This window comes from Corapipo altera, unplaced genomic scaffold (genome assembly GCF_003945725.1).
Source record: "Corapipo altera isolate COAL_440 unplaced genomic scaffold, ASM394572v1 61153, whole genome shotgun sequence".
Classification (NCBI taxonomy): domain Eukaryota; kingdom Metazoa; phylum Chordata; class Aves; order Passeriformes; family Pipridae; genus Corapipo; species Corapipo altera.
Window position 1 is genome coordinate 1979830 of NW_020884958.1, and position 18917 is coordinate 1998746.

The following is an 18917-nucleotide window of genomic DNA, read 5'->3' on the forward strand; positions in this document are numbered from 1 at the left end:
ATGACTAATTTGCCTCATCAAGAGTTCGTATTTATTCCCTGCTCAGTTCTTAGCCTCTGCTTTTGGGCAGCAGGTGCATCTACTCCTTTTAATAGTCAGTAACACAGGAAAGAGAAATCAGAACATAAGAAAGGAAAGTGGGATCCACAGCCTTGCACATCTAAGAGACCTGGGATACCCCTGCTCTCCTTGTTCTTGAAAAGCCAGATGGGCAAGCCACCGAGGCTGCTTTTGTTGCCTTCCCTTCCCCTCTTTTGGATTTACAGCTTTATTAGGAAGAGCTTTTGATTTGTGTAGCATTTGGTACCTCACAACCTCCAACAGCACTTGCCTAGAAGAGATGAACACTGCTCTCTTCTCCTAAACACTAGGAGAAAAGGATTTCAGAATAATCTTCCAAGTATTTTTATCAAGTTTTTAATGTCTTTATCTCCACAGAATGAGCCCAGAAATGGATTAAAAAAAAAAAATTAACTGAAAATGTTAGTATCTTAAACAAAAATGTGTTTTGCTTCAAAGTTCCAACCTAAACACCCAATCCTGCAAAAAATGAGCCTTCATTTAAAACCAAAAAAGTAAGTATAAGAATGTTCACCAACTAATAATTAATGTTATGCAAATATCTTTTCTGCTGGCTGCCTGAGGGGCTGCTCCCATGTCAAATGCAGAATAGGGATTGCTCCAAATTACCACAGCACTAACTAGAACCTTTTAGGAGAAGATCTAATTATTGTTGCCCAACAGAGATGTATTCTGGCATGTCATTTTCTTCAGTTATTGCACCAGCCTGATTCCCTAGAAGACAGAAAAGATTGCTGTAACTTTCCATGGATGTCAGTGACATGTCACAGGGGAGGATTTGCTGTGACAGAGGGTGCACTGGAGACTGGAGATGAAGCGTTTTCTTTGTCACCTGAGACACTGAATTTAGAGGGACTTTTGATAATACTTGTCACCCCTTTACTTCTTTAACCCTCACACTTCTAGTTCTGTTAAGCTTTTAATTATTTTAATTATTTCCACTCATTCTGGCAAACAGACCATCTGAAATTTTCAGTTTCTCAATATTTAAATTACAAGCACAGAGAGAAATTCAGTGACTTCAAAAATGATCTTGAAATAAACTATTATTTTATTACAAACCAAACCACTAACATTTTTCTTGGTAAGGAAAGAGAAAATAGAAGTTTCCAAATTTCCTCTGTGAAACTAATCCAGATTCTTTCAAGTATCTATTTCCTACCATGACCAGAGTGATCCCAATATGGCCAGCATACACACAAAAGTTTCAAGCTTTATTTCAGTAGAAAGGTGATGCAACTTTGTGACTTGGGAGAGGAGCAACGGGCTTTGTTCAGGGTCTGTTTAGTTCAGATGGTTGTTCACAGCTGTAAAAGGAAGTCTGCTGTTGTAGCGAAGCTGTTTGAAGATGCAGTTTGTTGTTGAACCAGGTCCCGATTTTGATGAACAAGCATTTGCACCTCACAATCTACAACAAGCATTAACACATGGCTCTTTCTCCAACTTGATGCCACAAACTGTAATCTAGGGAGCAACTTCCAGTGAAAGAGGAGAGGGTTCTACTGTCTTTTCTTCTAACAGCACTTAACACCACACCAGAAGTTCTCAGCATCCCAGCTTCCCCTTGGAAAGGTAGGGCCACATGTTCCTTCACTCTTTTCAAGGTTCATAATAATTTACAAGGTTTTATTTATATATTCTGAATGTTTTCAAAAAGATAATAATGCATACTGTAAGATAGCCTGTGATTAATTAATTTTACTACTGTTTCTATTACTACTATTTTTATTACTACTGTTTCTATTATTTCCTATAGTGAACACAGGAAGGTAGCACAGTTTTCACGGTTCAGGGAAGAGACACACACGAGACAAACCTCTTGAGAGGTGCACCTTCCAAGAAAATTAAGTTTACAGGAGAAACACTACACCTCGTGAAGGAATGTTGCAAATAAATTACTTCACATTTTGCTTTTAGGAGCAGACTTAAAATACAGTTCCAACCAGAGGGAGCATAGAGACTATAACTCATGCCACATCCTTTCTCAAAATTCCCAGCAGCCATGTCAAAATGGCTGCAGAAACAGTCCAGCGTCTTGGCCCTTCTCTTGTGTCAGGAATAAGATACTGGAGTTACATCCAAAAGGACAAAACTTGTTTTAGTCATGCATAATGTGAAGGCGGAGGAAGGAGAAGTTAATCTCTCTACTTGAGAAGCTTAAAACTTGTGAAAAATGTTTCCAATAACTGAACAAAGAACAGGAGACCAGGCAATACTACCAGAGGCAAGAAAACCAGAAAAAAAAACAAACAAAAGCTTTAATTAGATTTTGTGCATAAAGAGATTCATCTTTGTGGCAAAGCTGAAACAAAGGAACCCCTAAAAATCCTTATTTTATAAGGACAATGACAGTGATGCCTCAGCCTAGGGGAAGGTGTCCGTATCAACCAGGGTTCATCAGTGGAATGCTATTTTCTATGATTCTCTGACATCTTACCTTTCTCCTCCTCTGGCTACTAAGATGTGTGTGTGCTTTTGGGGCTAGGGAGGATCTTTACTAACGCACCAGCCCTAAGAGGTTCTTGCCCTGACTCAGGAAGATACATGCCTAAGGAGTGACTCCACTGAAGTCTAAAGATTCAGTTATTTGGCCTGTTAATCAGGAAACTATTCACTCTCAGAAGCACTACCATACCTTGATGGGATTTAATTAACATCCAAAGCAAACTCCTTGTAATAATATAGGTCTCACTAATCTCTGCTGCACCACAGCTTTCATCGCATCAAGGCAGGACTTCAGTCAGAGGTTCACAGCTTAGCAGTGTGATAGCGATAGATGGAAAATTTCCTCTCAGGCACAAAATATCCAAAAAACCAAGAGCAAGAACAAAAGGAAAGGGGGCAAGAAAGGAACCAAGATCTGGAATCTGTTTCTTTCCATACCCTAACCACACTTCCCAGAAGACACTGCAGATCAGCTGACAGAAGCCATGACTGCCCTGTGGGTGGTGGCCACAGAAGATGAGGGGAGGCTGGGTGGTCAGCGTGAGCAGCAGCTTCCCAGGATCAGCCAATGTAGATCCTGTGGAAGTCGTTGGCCCCAAAGGCCGCATTGCACTTGGGGCATTTGCGCTGCCGGGTGTCGTAGCGCGTCTTCACACACTCAAAGCAGAAGACGTGGAAGCACTTGGTGAGCACAGCGTCCTTCTTGCGCATGTTGCAGCACGGGCAGGTCAGACGGGCCTGCAACACATAAATGTTACTGTGAGGGCCCACTGTGGTCGATCAGAGGTGTTAAAAGATGTCTGGAGATGAAGGTCCCTCCATTCCTCAGAAGGAGAATACGGTTTCTTCAACCCCAGATAACGGATAAGAGATGCGAAATATTCAAAGCGTATCTACAGAGCTTTTTGACTGAAGAGGGAAGTTAATAGACACAACTACTCACCTTGTAATCCTTTATTTCTTCCATTAGTATCTCGTCACAGTTGGGAACCATGTCAGGCTTCTTTGTGGTCTCCAGCTTCCTGCGCAACCTAGAAATGTCTTCCTGCATAAAAACAAGAGACTAAGTGAATGAGCAGCATATTTCTCTGTCACAGCTGCTTCAGAGACCAAAGAGAACATGCCAACAGTGCACCTGGCTAAGTTGTGCCACCCATACTTTCATCCCACATAATCCAACATTATCTGATGCCACAAGTATTGTCAGTTATCAGTGGAAAAACCTGAAAGAGCCAAGACCTGATAAAGCTGAAGTCAAAGTGAAACTGGACACCAAAATAGTGTAGTTGAAACCCACTCCAAGCTCGATGTCCAAGGAGATGGACACTAAAGCAGACAGATACTAAAGGATTGTGCATAGGTTATATACCTCAGCCCTTTTGAAGTTAAACATCTCTTTCTCTCTAGTTACTCTGTTTTCCACAATCTCCTCCTGGAAGTCATGTAACTTCTTCTGAGCCAGCTCTAGCTGGGCTTTCAGATCATCTGCAAGCTGGGCTGCATCCATGGCCTGAAAAAGAAAACCCATACAGAAGTACCAAACATGGAAAAATAGCTCTAGTGATTTCTAGTCCCTCTGCCTGGCAATTCAAGACTGCTCACAGAATACTACTCATGCTGATGGAGATCTGTTTTTGCAATCTCTTTCTAGTACTTCAAAGTGAAATAACTGGAATTATTCCCTAAGCATCACTTCAGTGGCAAAATACCTTATTATTAACAAGTTCGAATCATTTAGCTTCAAGATTCCTCTTCAGCAGAGCCAAACCCTATCACAGTGCAAAGCATGTCTCTTAGAAAAACACTAATGACCACATAATTCTCTTCTTCATGTATTTTTAGCCTTCCAGCCTCCACATTTTCTCTGTTGTTTAGAGGCAATTGTATAGGTGAAGTAGATGGAAATTCAAGCAAGATAAGTGTTTTGAAGCATTTTCTCTTCACCAGTTCTCCTATAATCTTCTAACTAAGTTCCCTTAATACCACAGATTGTCATGTTAAGCACAAGTGACTGTGCTGAATTCCCCCAGTTCCTCTTCATAGTGATGTTTCTGCTTTCCTTTCTGCCTGTTTTAATGTCATTCCTGCATTTCTACTAAAACTATAAAAGCAAAGGCAGCATCAACCATGAGACTTTGTCTTATTTTACTGGTAACAGATCTACTTTATTGATCTTAGGCATTTGTTTAAAGTCTTAGCATTCCCCAGTCATATTCCCCCTTTATTTATCCCATCTTTTTTATAAAAGCTTTGACCCCAGTTAACTTTATCTGGCTGCTGCCTCTTCTTTCATGATAGGTTTCCTACAAAGGCATCTTACTTCAGCACCCTGATCAACCTTTCACAGAAACATACATTACCTGCTCCTCTTTATCAAAGGAAACATCAGCCTACAGTACTTTAATCAGTGTTCTCTTCAAGACTCCTAAGCCTTCTGTCCAAAACCAGGGAATATCAGGTTCTGTAACACCAGCGAGAGCTGAGAGCCTGCTATGCCTCCCGCAAGGCAACAGCTCCATCTTACAATCCAAGACAGAATCACTCACTCACCTTGCGTTTGTTCATTTCCAAGGCTTGTGTTCGCAGACCCAGCTCCTTCTCTCCTGTGCCAATACTGCTCTGCAGTAAGTGTTCCTTTTCCTCCAGCTTACGTACAACCTGCAGCTGGGCATCCACCTTGGAAAGCGGGAGACAAGGTGCAGAAGGAATGAAATGTACACTCTGTGGGTCTTCAGAGCTGCCATTAAAGCTGCATGTTAAAACTATCCCTGCCTCCCCAGCACAAAGCAGCATCAGCTTGCCTTTTTCTCACTGAACAGCAACCCAGTAGTCTAGGAGCTGTATCCAGATCTCTCTGGTGAGCACTTTAAAACTTAGCAGTCAAATATTTGCAATGAAGATGTGCTAATTTTCGAACAGTGGCTTAAAGAATTGCTGCAAGGAAGTGCATAGTTCCGCTTTGGTTCCAGAATATAGAATCATAGAATGGCTTGGATCGGAAGGAACCTTAAGGATCATCCAGTTCCAACCCCCCTGCCATGGGCAGGGACACCTTCCACTAGACCAGGTTGCTCTAAGCCTCATCCAACCTGGCCTTGAGCACTTCCAGGGATGGAGCACCTACAACCTTTCTGGGAAACCTGTACCAGGGCCTCACCACCCTTTGTGTAAAGAATTTCTTCCGAATATCTAATCTAAACCTGCTTTCAGTTTAAAACCATTGTCCCTTGTCCTGTCACCATCTGCTCATAAAAAAAGTTGCTTTCCCTCTTTTTCTAAGCCACCTTCAAGTACTGGAAGGCCACAGTGAGGTCTCCTCAGACCCTCTCCAAGCCTGTCCTCATAGCAGAGGTGCGCATTCCCTCTAATCATATTTGTGGCCTCCTCTGGACTTGTTCCAACAGATCCATGTCCTTCCTGTGCTGAGGACACCGGAGCTGGAAGCAGCACTGCAGGTGGGGTCTCACGAGGGCAGAGTAGAGGGACAGAATCCCCTCCCTTGATCTGTTGCCCACACTGCTTTTGATGCAGCCCAGGACATGTTTGGCTTTCTGGGCTGCCAGCACACACTGCCAGCCCATGTCCAGCTTTTCATCCACCAGAACCTCCAAGTCCTTCTCCGAAGGGCTGCTCTCAATGACTTCTTTCCCAGCCTGTACTTGTACTCATGTCTGAGATAGTTCTCATTGAACCATAGTTTCCAGCTTCTCCTGCTTGTTACCAGTATATACGGGTATATGTAGAAGATACAGGTAGAAGTATCATTACAACATGAAAATGACTTCCCACTTTCCTTCTCCCATCTGTTCTCCATAGCAGTGAACCTCTAGGACATTTCATGCTCCATACAGCAGTCTCAGTTTCTTACTGAGACGGGTCTCTTTAACATCTGACACACCATTCTTAAGTTGATTAGGGGAGCATTCCCTCCTGTACTGATTTTGGTGAGGATACAGTTAATTCTCTTAACAGCAGCTCACATGCTGCTGTATTTTGCATTTGGGAGAAAAACAGTGTCAATAACTACTCTTTTAGCTCTTGCTGGGCAGTACTTACACAACATCAAGACCTATATGTCTCATGCCACCCATGAGCAAGTAGGCTGAGGGTGCACAAGCAGCTGGGATACCACATAGCCAGGACAGCTGATCCACCTGACCCAAGGGGTATTCCATACCACATGATGCTGTGCTCAGCAATAAAAGCTGGCGGAAAGGAAGAAGCGGGAGGGTGTTCAGAGTTGCAGCATTCATTAAGTAACAATTATGTATGATGGAGCCTTGCTCTCCCGGAGATGGCTAAACTCCTGCCTGCCATGGGAAGTGCTAAATTAATTCACTTCTTGTGCTTTGCTTATGTGCACATTTCCTGTAATTGTTGAACTGTGTTTATCTCAACTCACTCATTTTCTCACTTTTACCTTTCTGATTCTCTCCCTTGACCCAGTCTGGAGCTGGCTACCAGAGATAACCAACAACACCTCCACCTTTCTCCACCAGTCCTCTTGTCCTCTCTCTTTTCCAAGGTTACCTGTGTCTTCAGTGTCAAAACTTGGTCTGCCAGCTCCTCCTTCTCCTCTTTCAGGAGCTTGTGGATCTGGTTGGACTTGATGCGTTCTGACATCAGCTTGAAGTTGGCATCATCCTTCTCCCGCAGCTGTTGCATCAGGCGGATGTTCTGCTCTTGCATGTCTTCAAAGGCTTGGCCTGTGACATCCATTTCTGACAGCAAGGCCTCCTCCTCCTGCAAAACAATCACAGGCTCTGGCAATACTGTCTCCTGTACCCTCTGTTGTGACCCTGAACATTTTACTCAGACACCAAACCTAGCACAGATGAAGGAAGATGTCTCAATATCAAAGAACAGTATCTTCCCAGCAACCAAAAGAAAGTGCTCCCTAGAAATCTGCACCACAGTGGAGATACTCTGATTTTGAAGGTGTAGAAAAGTGATGGTCAGCTGTACAAGCATTCAGAGACTGTGGCCTGCCTGCTGGCAGAATCAGCTGTGGCACAATCATTCCCAGAGCAGGTCAGAAACCAACTCTCAACTTCCAGCAGCTACCTGGACAGCTGTCAGTTACACTAGACCAGGGATTCTACATGTGGACAGCTCGGTAGCATCCAGCTAACACACTGCCAAGCCCCTTCGACCTCTTCAACGTTAAAGGAGTAAGTGACAAGACAGAGCAGTTCTGTTCTATAGTTAAAAGAATCTGAATTCTAAAAAAGTACATGTCAAGTCATTGGCTTGCCTCTCTGCTAATGAGGTGGTCCTGCTCCCTCACTGGATTAAGCCCTTTTTTGTAGAAGAGGGTATGTACCAGTACCATGTAAACATACTCACTATATGAACTTGTACAGATAATAACTTTTACAAAGAAATTTTAACCTCCTCCCCTAGTGGCTGATTCAGCCATTTCTCCTCTGTGGTCTTCACCAAGGCCACATGTTTAATTGTTACCAAACATTTTCCCCCCCATCACCTGCCATGAGGTTTATGACACTCTCCAGTAGTGGGGTTTTTGATAGCTTTTGGTGGGTTTTTTGCATGTTCATTTTTTTCCCTTCAATAAACAAGGACTAAACTCGCATTTCTGGTCCATACAGATATCTCTCAGATAATCTTCCTGGCTGCAACCTGAAGGCAGTTCCTTCACAGGTGTTCCATCCAGAACAGAACTCATCAGGAACTTCTCACCTGCTTAGCCATGGCTAGTTTCTTCTGTAAATACTCAATTTGTTCTTCCACTGCTCGGATCTTGCGGAGGGCATCCTCATCAGCCATCTTTTTGCTCTCCTTTTTCTCCTTGTCTTCCAATTCTTTCACCCTCTGCCTTAGTTCTTCCAGCTACAAGGACAAACCACAAACGACTCTTAACGTGAGGATTCGGCCTGAACATTGTTAAGTGCCTGTTTTCCCCACAAATTCTCTGAAACACTGCAGAAACTACCTTAAAAGTATGGGAAAAGAAAACCCATTCTATTTTGACAGGACAGAATGTTACTGGCAGATGGACCACTGAGATAGGCTGTAAGCCTAAGATCTAGATTTCAAAACCTTTGAAAATTCCGTAGAATCTTTTATTACAGTAGGAACATCAGTCTCTTGCAGTTTTATATGTAAGAGTATATGGATAGAGAGATAATAACAAGGAAGTAAAACAAAACATAGAGACACAAAACCGGAAGACAAATGGTAAAGGAGGCAGTTGATGCCCTAGGATTTTTAGCTTTTCATACATTTTAATGTAGCTGTATAGTCTATCACACTTTAGTAGTTAACACTAACCAAAACCTATTCCCCTATTTCATATTGAGTTTTCTAAATTCTTTAGGTCTGTTTAAGCTCCTTTTCAAGGTATGACTATAGTAAACACATTCTGTTTATGAACATTGGCACCTCAGGCCTGAACAACAAGATACCATCCCAGTCAAAGCAATCTTCAAGCCTGGAACCTTGGAGAATCTCCAAAGACAGTACATGCTGTAAAGAAGAGGAAGATTAGGAAGAAAGGGGTCTTAGGACTCCTCGACTCAATTACGGAGAGGCGTGCCAAGGGGCAGATTTGGGGAGGATCTGAGGGGATTCGATTGGATGGATAATATCCATTCAGGATTGGATGGATAATACTATAAAATTGTGGAACTCCTGGACACGGGCGCGAGTCTTTTCGCACTCCTTGCACCAAAAGGCCTTCATTAAAGAGCTATTCTCCACCGTATCTACACTTGTGAGGTTTTTTCTGCTCCCAATTTTAAGGCAACAAAGTGATAACCTGGACAGTCACACCAAGTGATGAGGGCACTGAGACTGTGAGAATGTTTATTCCAACAAAGTTATGTGACTGTGGGAGAATGAGGAAACTAAAAACAAAATATGTAGAGAGACAGACATGAAAAACAAACATGGACACAAATAGATGAAGGAAACTTCCCCAGTCACAACACTTGATAAGCTTCCAAGAAAATACAGGCAGCACTTCCAGGAAGATCAACCTGGACTTTGCAACTGGTAAAACTGTAAACCAGGAGTGGATCCTGAATTGTGAGGGCTGTGGGAACTGACAGAGCTGTGCAAATCCAGAAGTTGATGTGCCAGGAAAGGAAGAGCAAGGATGAACAAAGTGGGGTTAGACAGAGAAAGGTATAAAAGGAGCCAATCACATGTAAAATGTGGGCAGTCAGTGCACACCTGTCTGGCTAAGCCCTGCCCATGATCACTGCAGCCTGTCCTGCTTGTGAGAGCAAGCTCCTGAGACCTGTTTGTGAAGGTAAAAGGGGCCTGGAACCACAGGGGTACCAAACACACAGAGGAGTGTGCTGGTACTTGTATGTGCCTGTGAACCTGGAGATTGGTGTGTGCGTGTGCCTGTACTTGTGACATTCTGCATGTACCAGCTGAATAGGAAGGGACTGGTCTATGCTTTTGTTTTATGAGTCCCATATGCACATGCTGTTGAAGAAAGCATCTAGTCTGTGACAGTCTGACTGGCTGTGTATCTCTGGGATGTGTGCTCATCTCCACTACCAGCTGAATATGCAACAGAGAAAGTGGAACCATTTGTTTCAGCCAGAGCAAAGGGATCATCATCCTTTCCCAGAGGAGAATGTCCCAAAATCTCTCTGTTCATATCCAGACCATTCCAAACTCCCTTCTAAGTGACAAAGCTGAGAAGACAAATAATCATCAGTTTTGAAGAGCAAAGCAACACAGTTCTGGTGCAGAGAAAAGATGTTTTAAATAACACACTAAAGAGTAAAAGGGAAGAGAAATTAGATTTACCTCAGCTTTTGCCTTCTTCTCAGCTGCCATCAGCTGCACTTTGTCTCTCTGCTCTTTGGGGGCAGAGCGGTACATGTCGAGCAACAGCTTCATCTCCTTCTGGCTCTCCTGGGCCTTCCTGGAGACAGGGAGACAGACTGTGAGAATATGGCAGGAAACCCACCCTGTTACATAGCCAGCAAGAGAGCCTGAGCAATATTCTCTCCATCTCCCATGTGGATATGGAGTCCTCCTTGGCTCATCTTATCATGGTAACATAAAACGGCCAAGGAGTACAGGCTCAAAAAGAAACATGTTCAGGCACATGGGCTGAAAAGCCAAGAAAAGTGGGGTAGAGAGGAAATATGTACCCTAATAGTGAGCTACAAAGCTATCCACCGCTGCTCTGGTAAGGATCCAGGAGAGGGAAGGCTGCTGTGTTCTTTATTAATAACCTGCTGCTGTAAAGTTTTACACAACTGTTATGACAGCAACAAATAAATACTACTTCATCCATATCATGAAGTCTGTTTTGGTAACTCATGTTGTAGGCTGTTGTAAAAGAAATTTAACTACATTGACCAGATCACAATCAGATATGGAGGGTGCTAGGAAACTCCTTCTTCCTTTCAGTGACACTAATCTCGTAAAACCAAGCCACATGTCTCACACAAACACCCCTGTGTGCGCACTGCTCAAGCAGGAAAGGAAGGGACAACAACTCTTACTTGAGCTCAGCCTTCAGCTGCTTGATCACTTCAGCCTCTTTCTTTCTTCCATCTTCATGCTTCCCCTTCTCCTTCTCTTTGGATTCTCTCTCCTTCTCAGATTCCTTCTGTTTCTGCTTTTCCCGTTCTCGTTCCTTTTCCTTTTCTTTCTCTTTTTCTCGCTCTCTCTCTTTCTCCTTTTCCTTCTCTCGTTCCCTCTCCCTCTCCCGTCTCTCTCGCTCCCGTTCCTCTTCATCTCGCCTGGCCTTCATTTCATTTACATCTTCAGCAGCAGCCTTGGGGACAGACACTTGGGCAGAAGGATCCTCAGGTTCCTGCTTGATCTCTGGAGGTTCCTCCTTTGTGTCTTCAGTGCTGGACTGGGCCTGTAAGAGAGCACTGCCACTGCGAGAGCGGATCTATTGTGGAACAGCAAGAAAGATGACACAGAAGAACACAAACCATTAAGTTCTTAGCCAGAAATCTACCTTTTCCCTAGTCTCCCCAGATCCATGATTCCATGCCCCCTTTGTACCTGCTATTACTTTTCAAGGAGCACTACACAGCTACAAAGGAATACCATTCATCTGATAAAAGGAGGCAAAAGAGTGTAGGGCTCCACTGAAAATCACACTGCATCCTGCATGCCTGATCAGAAAGGCTGATATTGCAGGCAAGGGTGACAGCATTCCTCCTCCTCCTAAGCACTTCCTCCTCTTTTCTGGTATTCCCTGCTGTGATACCTTGCTCAAATCAGACTGGGCCTCCCTCAGCTTGCGCTTGTATCTCAACACCTCTCCCTTCAGCTGGTGGTTGTGATTTTGGAGGCTGCTGATGAGATGACGCATCTCTCGGTTAATTGGGCCTACAAAAACAGGAACAAAACTGTAACAAACCATACTTTGGTCAACCCCCTGCAAGGACTTTCATGGAGATGGAAAACAAGCTAAGTGTCAGCGACAAAGAACCAAAATAAGACTTAGCATTCCGCCACACAACAGAGCAACACAACACATTTGCAGGAAAAAGTCATGCACAGTCCTAATTTCCCATTAACATTACGTTTTTCCCCAAGATCCTAAGGGAAACCTAATTTCCCACTAATATTACTTTTTTCCCCATGATCCTAAGGGAAACATGTCATGCTACAAAAAACCTCTATGATTTAAATGCTATTTTAGAAATAACTTCTTTATTTCCTCTGGTGATATTCGAAAATTACTGCTTTCCTATCTAGGTTGTCATTCCACACTTCTAAATGAATCCTCCCCCTTCCAAGTAATTTTTAATAATGCAAAATACCCTGTCAGAAACCAAGTTATTAGCAAAACATATGTATTATTGAGCATGTAAATGGAAGTCAGATAACATGGAATTGGCCTCCCAGTAAAACACAGGAAGAGCTTTGTTTTTAGAGATAAAGAGACATGCCAGAACACGTATTTGACAATAACAAAGAATCAACCCAGGTGTTTTATTGCAGTGTAGCCTCTAACGGGCATTGGGGGGCAGGTGGTATTTGTTTTTAGGTACAGCAGAACAACACTCTACCTGCTTGCTCATTGGCAGCAAGGGTCTGCTCAAATTCTATCCTCAACATCTCGTATTCTTTGCGGACTTGTGCCAAGGTGTCCTCCAGCTGAATCACCTCCGTGCGCAGCTTCTTGTGCAGGCTGACCTCATCCCTCTGAGGAGTGAAAAGGGAACAGATTAACGCTTTGAACCTGCTTTGAACATGAAGTACCAGAAAAGACTGAATTATTGCCGGAAATGTAAATCTCCTGAGCTTTCCCAGAGCCACTCAGAGCCAGCAGTGCTCCCTGGTCTGGTGGAGCAGACGTGTTACCTCAATGAGCTCCACCTGGCGCTGGTGTGTGGCACGGGTGCCGTGGAGCAGCGTGCGGGCCTCATCCAGATGTGCCTTCAGCTGGAGACTCTCGTTATACAGAACAGAAAACTGGGACTGCATGCAGCGGTACTCCGGGGTCTCCTTCACAGCCTCTTCTACTGCACGTCGCAGCTCAACCTAGAAGAGACACAGGAAAATGCCGTAAAAATTATCCCCTTGCCTTTGGTTTTTATTTCAGAAGATAGGAGAACAGTGAATCAAGCTGCCACAAGAAAAGACTAACGTAGAACTTTGACAGCATTGCTGTGCAGTAGGTGTAAGTAATATGCTTCAGTATCAATTTTAAAAGTCTATGGTTTCTCTGCGTGCATCAGGCTATTTCTCTTGCACAGTCACATGACAAAATTTTTCACCCTTGGATTCTGAAATAGTTTCTTTCAAAGACACGAACTTGGAAATCATAATACACATTTTCAAGTGATTTACTGTAACCCATAATCACCTAAATCAAGAACGATGGACACACAGAAAAGTATGACAAACTAGAGAAAACCTATGTGCCAGTAGGCATTATGTTAGCCTGTTTCCAAGTAAGACATGGTGACTGAAAGGAAGAGAAATGCAAAAAAAAAACAGGTACAGAATCTGAATTTTCCTTACAAAAAAAATTAGTGTATGATTGTGACTGCCAGCAGTGAAACAAACACATATATGATGCATACACCTTAATACTACTGAAGAGAAAAAAAGAAGTTGTAAGCTGAAGAGTGGTTCTCTCAAAACAAACTCATGTGTATAAACAGTATTTAGAGGTGCCTCAAGATAGTCCTTGGAACCAGATGTCTTAAACTTAGGTTATCAGGTCAGACATTTTTTGTAACAGGCTAACAGATCTACTGACCACTAAGATGACATCTAGACTATTCCCTCCATCATATATTTATCTACTACAGAGTCACAGCTTTTTGTGTTACTACCATTAAAACACCAGAAACGCATATGCTGTTTTCCATTTTCCCACAATCCGAAAGACAAAAATTCATCGACTCGAATTTCAAGAGACTCTTTCTCCTACACAAGGTTCCCCGATTTTTTCAGTTGTCCGGCTCCTCTTGTATAGGGCATGGGGAAAGTGGAAGAGGAGTCAGTACTTGTAATGAGGTGAAAGCAGTTCTAACTAGACATGTTTAAAATGTCCAGAAAAGATCAGAATGGAACACAGGAAGGAAAACATTCTAATTTCCAACAATGACCACATGGTGTCACTAACATAATGAATTGCAATGGTAAGTCCCAAACTTGCTAATTGTACCTTGTACGAAGTTTAACATCACTGAGAGAGCAAGCACGGAACAGAATAGTGCTAGCGAGGTTTTCTGGACACAGCCCAGCAAAACAAAGGACAGCCCAACACACAAAACACCTCCATCCCCAAACAGGTACAGATATCTCACCTTGAGTTTTTCATTCTGTGTTGTTACTTCCTCAAGATCCTGGCGTAGTTCCTCCAATTCATTGAGGCGATTCCCAGCAAGCTCTTTATTCTCTTCCAGCTCTGCATTCATCTCCTCAAACTGTTGGGGGATAAACTGCTCGTAAATCCTACTGTTAACGTCTCTCCTGAAGGTACTAATGAAGTAACTGTTCGTGCAGTAACAGAAATTACAGACTAAACAGTGAGGTAACGTTACCAAGTCAGACAAAGTCTACTTCCATTCGGTCTGTTTCTTCAGCAGGAAACTTGTATACAGACAAAATGGTTTGCCCAGAGTAACCCACATCTGTGGCAAAGGATCTAAAATTATCTAAAATAAGTATGTAAATTCTGTTCCAATCTATGGCCCCACGCACAAGCTCTCCTTTATTCTTCCCCTTGCCTGCAACCAAGCCCCTGACATTACCTTGCGGGCATTAATGGTGATTGTGCCCCCATAGAGGCTGCTCCCAGCTCCATACACCTTGTAGCCTTTGGAATTTACCTGGAAAAAAAGCAGTAGATTTCATCAAGACCCAGTTAATTACGAGCAAGACTGCTGATACAGCAAATCCAAGACCAAAGATGGTATACTGCAGATTCTCAGTTCTCACAGTGAAGTACCATGAGGTGATGTTACACATCCCAAAACTGCACCCATTTCTCCGGTTTCCTGGCAAAGAGGGTAGTACTTACTCGTTCTAGAACATCTGCTAAGTGGCGGTTGAGTCTCTGCTCCCTCTTGCGTATCTTGTCAATGTCCCACTGAAGGTCATCAATCATTGTCTCCAGAACAGACACCCGGGATTCTGCTGTCTCCACTCTCTCTTGCAGCTTGGAGAACTGTAATCAGGAAGAGTGTTTTAGCCAGCAGACTGATTAAAATCAACTTTTCCTGAGGCTGCTCACTAACAGTTTTTCTCTTAATTCATCATGTCTTTTCCATTTTTTGCTGTGGTGACAGACTCCATGAATGCTCCTGAATTTTACTCTGCCTGAATCCCAAGACAGTTACAAAATGAAGAAAGAGCAAGAAACTGGTAATATCTGACAAAATAGAGGCAGCCATCTCAGCTTATTCAAAGGCTTTGTTTTCAATCTTTTCAATCCATATGTTCATTTACCCTACAGACCATACAAATGCTCAGTGGTCTAACACTGACCAAGATCAGTGGTAACACAATTTTTAAAGGAACTGAAGTCTCCAAAACGAATAGTGCCAATAATTTGAATCCCTTAGTGACTGGGATCATCTTGTCATTGATTTCATTACACTTTCATACACAATGCAGAGCAACTAAGGAATTTAGAATTACGGAGATGTCACGTCAAGTGTCTTAGGTGTTTACACAACCCCTTTGCATCACCTTTCCATTTGCTCTGCTCTACTCTCTTCTAATATTGAATCCATTCAACTCACTGATTTGGTTATACTCTTCCCTATGGTCATGTAACAACCAAATCGATCTGAATGATACAGAAAATCTATGTACAGTTCTCCACTACAATAACCCTTTTCATAACTTTCCAACTGTGCTTCTCCTATCCCTCCCCAAGGAAGTAACCTGCTTTCCAGACTATGGTGACCACAAATTATGAAAAGCAGGACCCCAAAGCAGATCTGTCTTTTTTATACCTCCTGAGACATGATCCGGTGCTTCTCCTGAAGAACATCAGCCAGTTCCTGCAGCCGTCCATTTTCATGTGACAGGTAGGTGTTAAGCTCCAGTACTGCTTCTTCCATCAATGAAATATCTGAAAGATAGACAACGAAAAGTAAATTAACGGAAATCAAGGAAGATTGGTCTTAATTCTTAAATAGCAAAGAGAGAAAGAAGAAAACAGGAAAGGAAATTCTGGTTTTGTGTTTACTCTTTTGTTTTTATCTCTCCCACAGGGGGTTCCCAAGGGCCTGATCTCCATCAGAGAGCTTTGACAGTTTACAGCTAAGGACAGTAGCACTCTCTTGCAACAATGCCAGACTTGTCAGAACTCCTTTATGAGAGCACAAAGAATACTCTGGACAGAAGGTAAATCATGGATGAGCTGATATTCCACCCAAGTTTTCACTAAAAAGCTTAAAATTCTACCCTTAAGCTAATGTTTTTTAGACAGCCATCTGAGTGTAAAGTGAACCTGCTACATTGATTTTTATAGACTAGTCATTTGGCTTTTTTCTGCAGAACTCTACTTGGTGTTTAAAACTGACAGCTACACCAAGACATTAGATGGGCATCATTTTGCTCAAAAGTCAGTGGAAACTGAGTAGTTTTATATATATATAAAATATATATATAAAACTATACCTTTTACTAAACTGCCTGTGAGAAGGAGTCCAACACCAGTCTGCAATGATGATTTCACTTCTTCACTTGTAAGCATGAAGCCTGTTACATGATGGCTGAGGACAGCAGGGTGATAAGGTTCAACTCAATCTGTAACTTCCCAGGTGCATGAACACCTGGCAGAACTAACACTATACTGGCAGAAACAAGCTTTTTCTTAGCCAAACACACTGGGCAGAGCTCTCAGCATTCAAATTCACAGGTAGTTACAATACACTTCTAGCATATAGTCCTTTATTAGAGCTTTTTATAATGAGTTCAGAATGCCAGGCCAATTTATTTTGGAAAATAAACGAGCATGAAAGAGACTAGGCCTTAATGTGCACAATGTAGTATCAGCTCTAAGGTGGGGGTTAGATGAGTTTCTTGAAAACCTGTAACCTTGGTCATACCTCCACTGTTCAGCTTGTGAGACAGAACATCTACTTTCTCCTGCAGCTTGTCGTACATTGTCACAATCTGGGCAACAGCATGGCGGGAAGACTCTACGCGCTCCTGCAACTGGGATTCTATCTCCTCACTGGTGCTGCTGGCCAAAGTGGCCAGGAAGGAGAATGCTGGCTCCAGTCCTTCCCCTGGGAACAGAAGGAGGCACTAGAAGGTAAATGTTATCTAGCAAATAACATATAACACATAATCTCCACAATCACAAAAGAGAGCCTCTGTCACCCTTCAGAAAGGGACATCAGCATTGTCCACAGCTGAAATCCATCTTTCCCACTGTCTCCAGACAGGTGTCTCACCTCGTTCCCTCTCATCTTTGCGCTCCTGGTTACTGTCAGAGTCTGGTTCAGGTTCTGGTACCACCAGCGCTTTTCTTTCAGACAAAAGGTCTCCAAGACCTTGGTCCAGATCGAAGCGTTTAAGGATGATGCGGATATTTTCATCAAACTGAATGATAGGACAGGCAAGGTAAGACAGAGAATGGATGTGAATAAAAGCAGTGCAATGGTACAGAAAAGAACAGTGTATAAAAAGCAGCAAACCAACCTGATTCCAGTATCGGTTGATGATCAGCAGAGATGCATCATCAGTGGCCTGCCGGCGCTCCAGCTTCTCTATGTGCTCCCGCAGCTCATCCTCGATGGCCTGACGCTGGTCCAGCATCTCTGCGAGCTTCCGGTTCTTGGTCTGCAGAGTCCGAATGTCCAGGTCCTCCTGTGCAGGGAAACATGGCACACAAGACAGATCACAGACACGTTTTTGTTTCCAGATGAAAAAGAGCAAGAGGTTGAGTGGGGGTGTGCAAGAAGGACATACTGTTGAGGAAACACCACCAAGCTTGATGGTCTCCACTGTGGTCCCCGAATCTTCAACGCCCGCCTTCTTCTCCGGAGGGGCAGAAGGGCCAGGCTCTGCAGCTGCCCGTTTATTGCCAATTCCAGACATGGTAGCTGAAGCAAACAGGTTCCCACCTTCTCCAAATTCTTCCTGAATATGAAAGAATACTATTGAAAAAATCCCAAACACACACACATCCAATCAACTCGATTTGGGGTTTTTAACATACCAATCCATTACAGTAACAAGATGCGCAACACAAAACAGATCATGTAACTAATGGTTTTGGAAAATACTTTAGGAGAGGAATGGGTTAAAAGTGGAAGACAGGTGAGGAGGACTGCAGATCACTCAAGAGACCCTGTAGCTGGGAATAAGCCTTGACAGGGTTGTGATCCTCTGGCATGGACCGAGTTTAACAGTGCCACGTCCAGGTGAGGGTATCTTGTGCCCAGGTGTTGCTTTGGAGATCCCAAGGTTATCAAGGTAATGGAAATAAATTTACTCTTTGTGTTCTTGCTGTGAGTTTTTGCCTGCCTGTGTTGACTTGCACATTCTGACCAAACATTAAACGGTGAAAGACATCACTAGGATCAGCACTACAAACAGCAAGTTCAAGGGGAAAACAATCCACTGTTCTGTAATGTTAAATGGAAGCACTGTACCTTATCACTGTCTTTAGAAAAAAATCTTCATGTAGGTTCAGTTGCTGTTTTTCTGTATTAACAAAAAGTATCAGGGTTAGATTTTAACAAACTGCTGAGACTGTGTATATGTGGCACCAAGTTCACCAAGTTCTCACCTTGGAGATAAGCCCTGTACTTACAAATCTTATAAATCTTATGGAACTGAAAAACAACTCCCAGTCAAGGCTTGTAAAGACCCATTTCAAGAGCTTTCCTGTCTATCGGGAGATGCAGACACATTTGAAGAGAATCTATCCCTAAATTAACACACTCTGAAAAGCTCTG

General features: G+C 43.0%; 1 protein-coding gene across 1 annotated transcript; it reads right to left on the reverse strand.

Moving 5' to 3' along the window:
* Nucleotides 1–1109: 1109 nt before the first annotated feature.
* On the reverse strand, nt 1110–18642 carry RNF20 (ring finger protein 20). The gene is made up of 20 exons (XM_027663811.1): nt 18613–18642; nt 17926–18098; nt 17656–17823; nt 17409–17556; nt 17058–17240; nt 15957–16075; nt 15017–15163; nt 14748–14825; nt 14301–14420; nt 12844–13023; nt 12549–12684; nt 11741–11862; nt 11019–11416; nt 10312–10429; nt 8227–8376; nt 7057–7269; nt 5077–5202; nt 3896–4036; nt 3470–3571; nt 1110–3264 (listed from the first exon to the last, which is right to left on the reverse strand). The coding sequence occupies exons 2-20, from the start codon at nt 18052–18054 to the stop codon at nt 3088–3090; spliced, it is 2955 nt and encodes a 984-aa protein (XP_027519612.1). The 5' UTR covers nt 18055–18098; nt 18613–18642; the 3' UTR covers nt 1110–3087.
* Nucleotides 18643–18917: the final 275 nt, after the last annotated feature.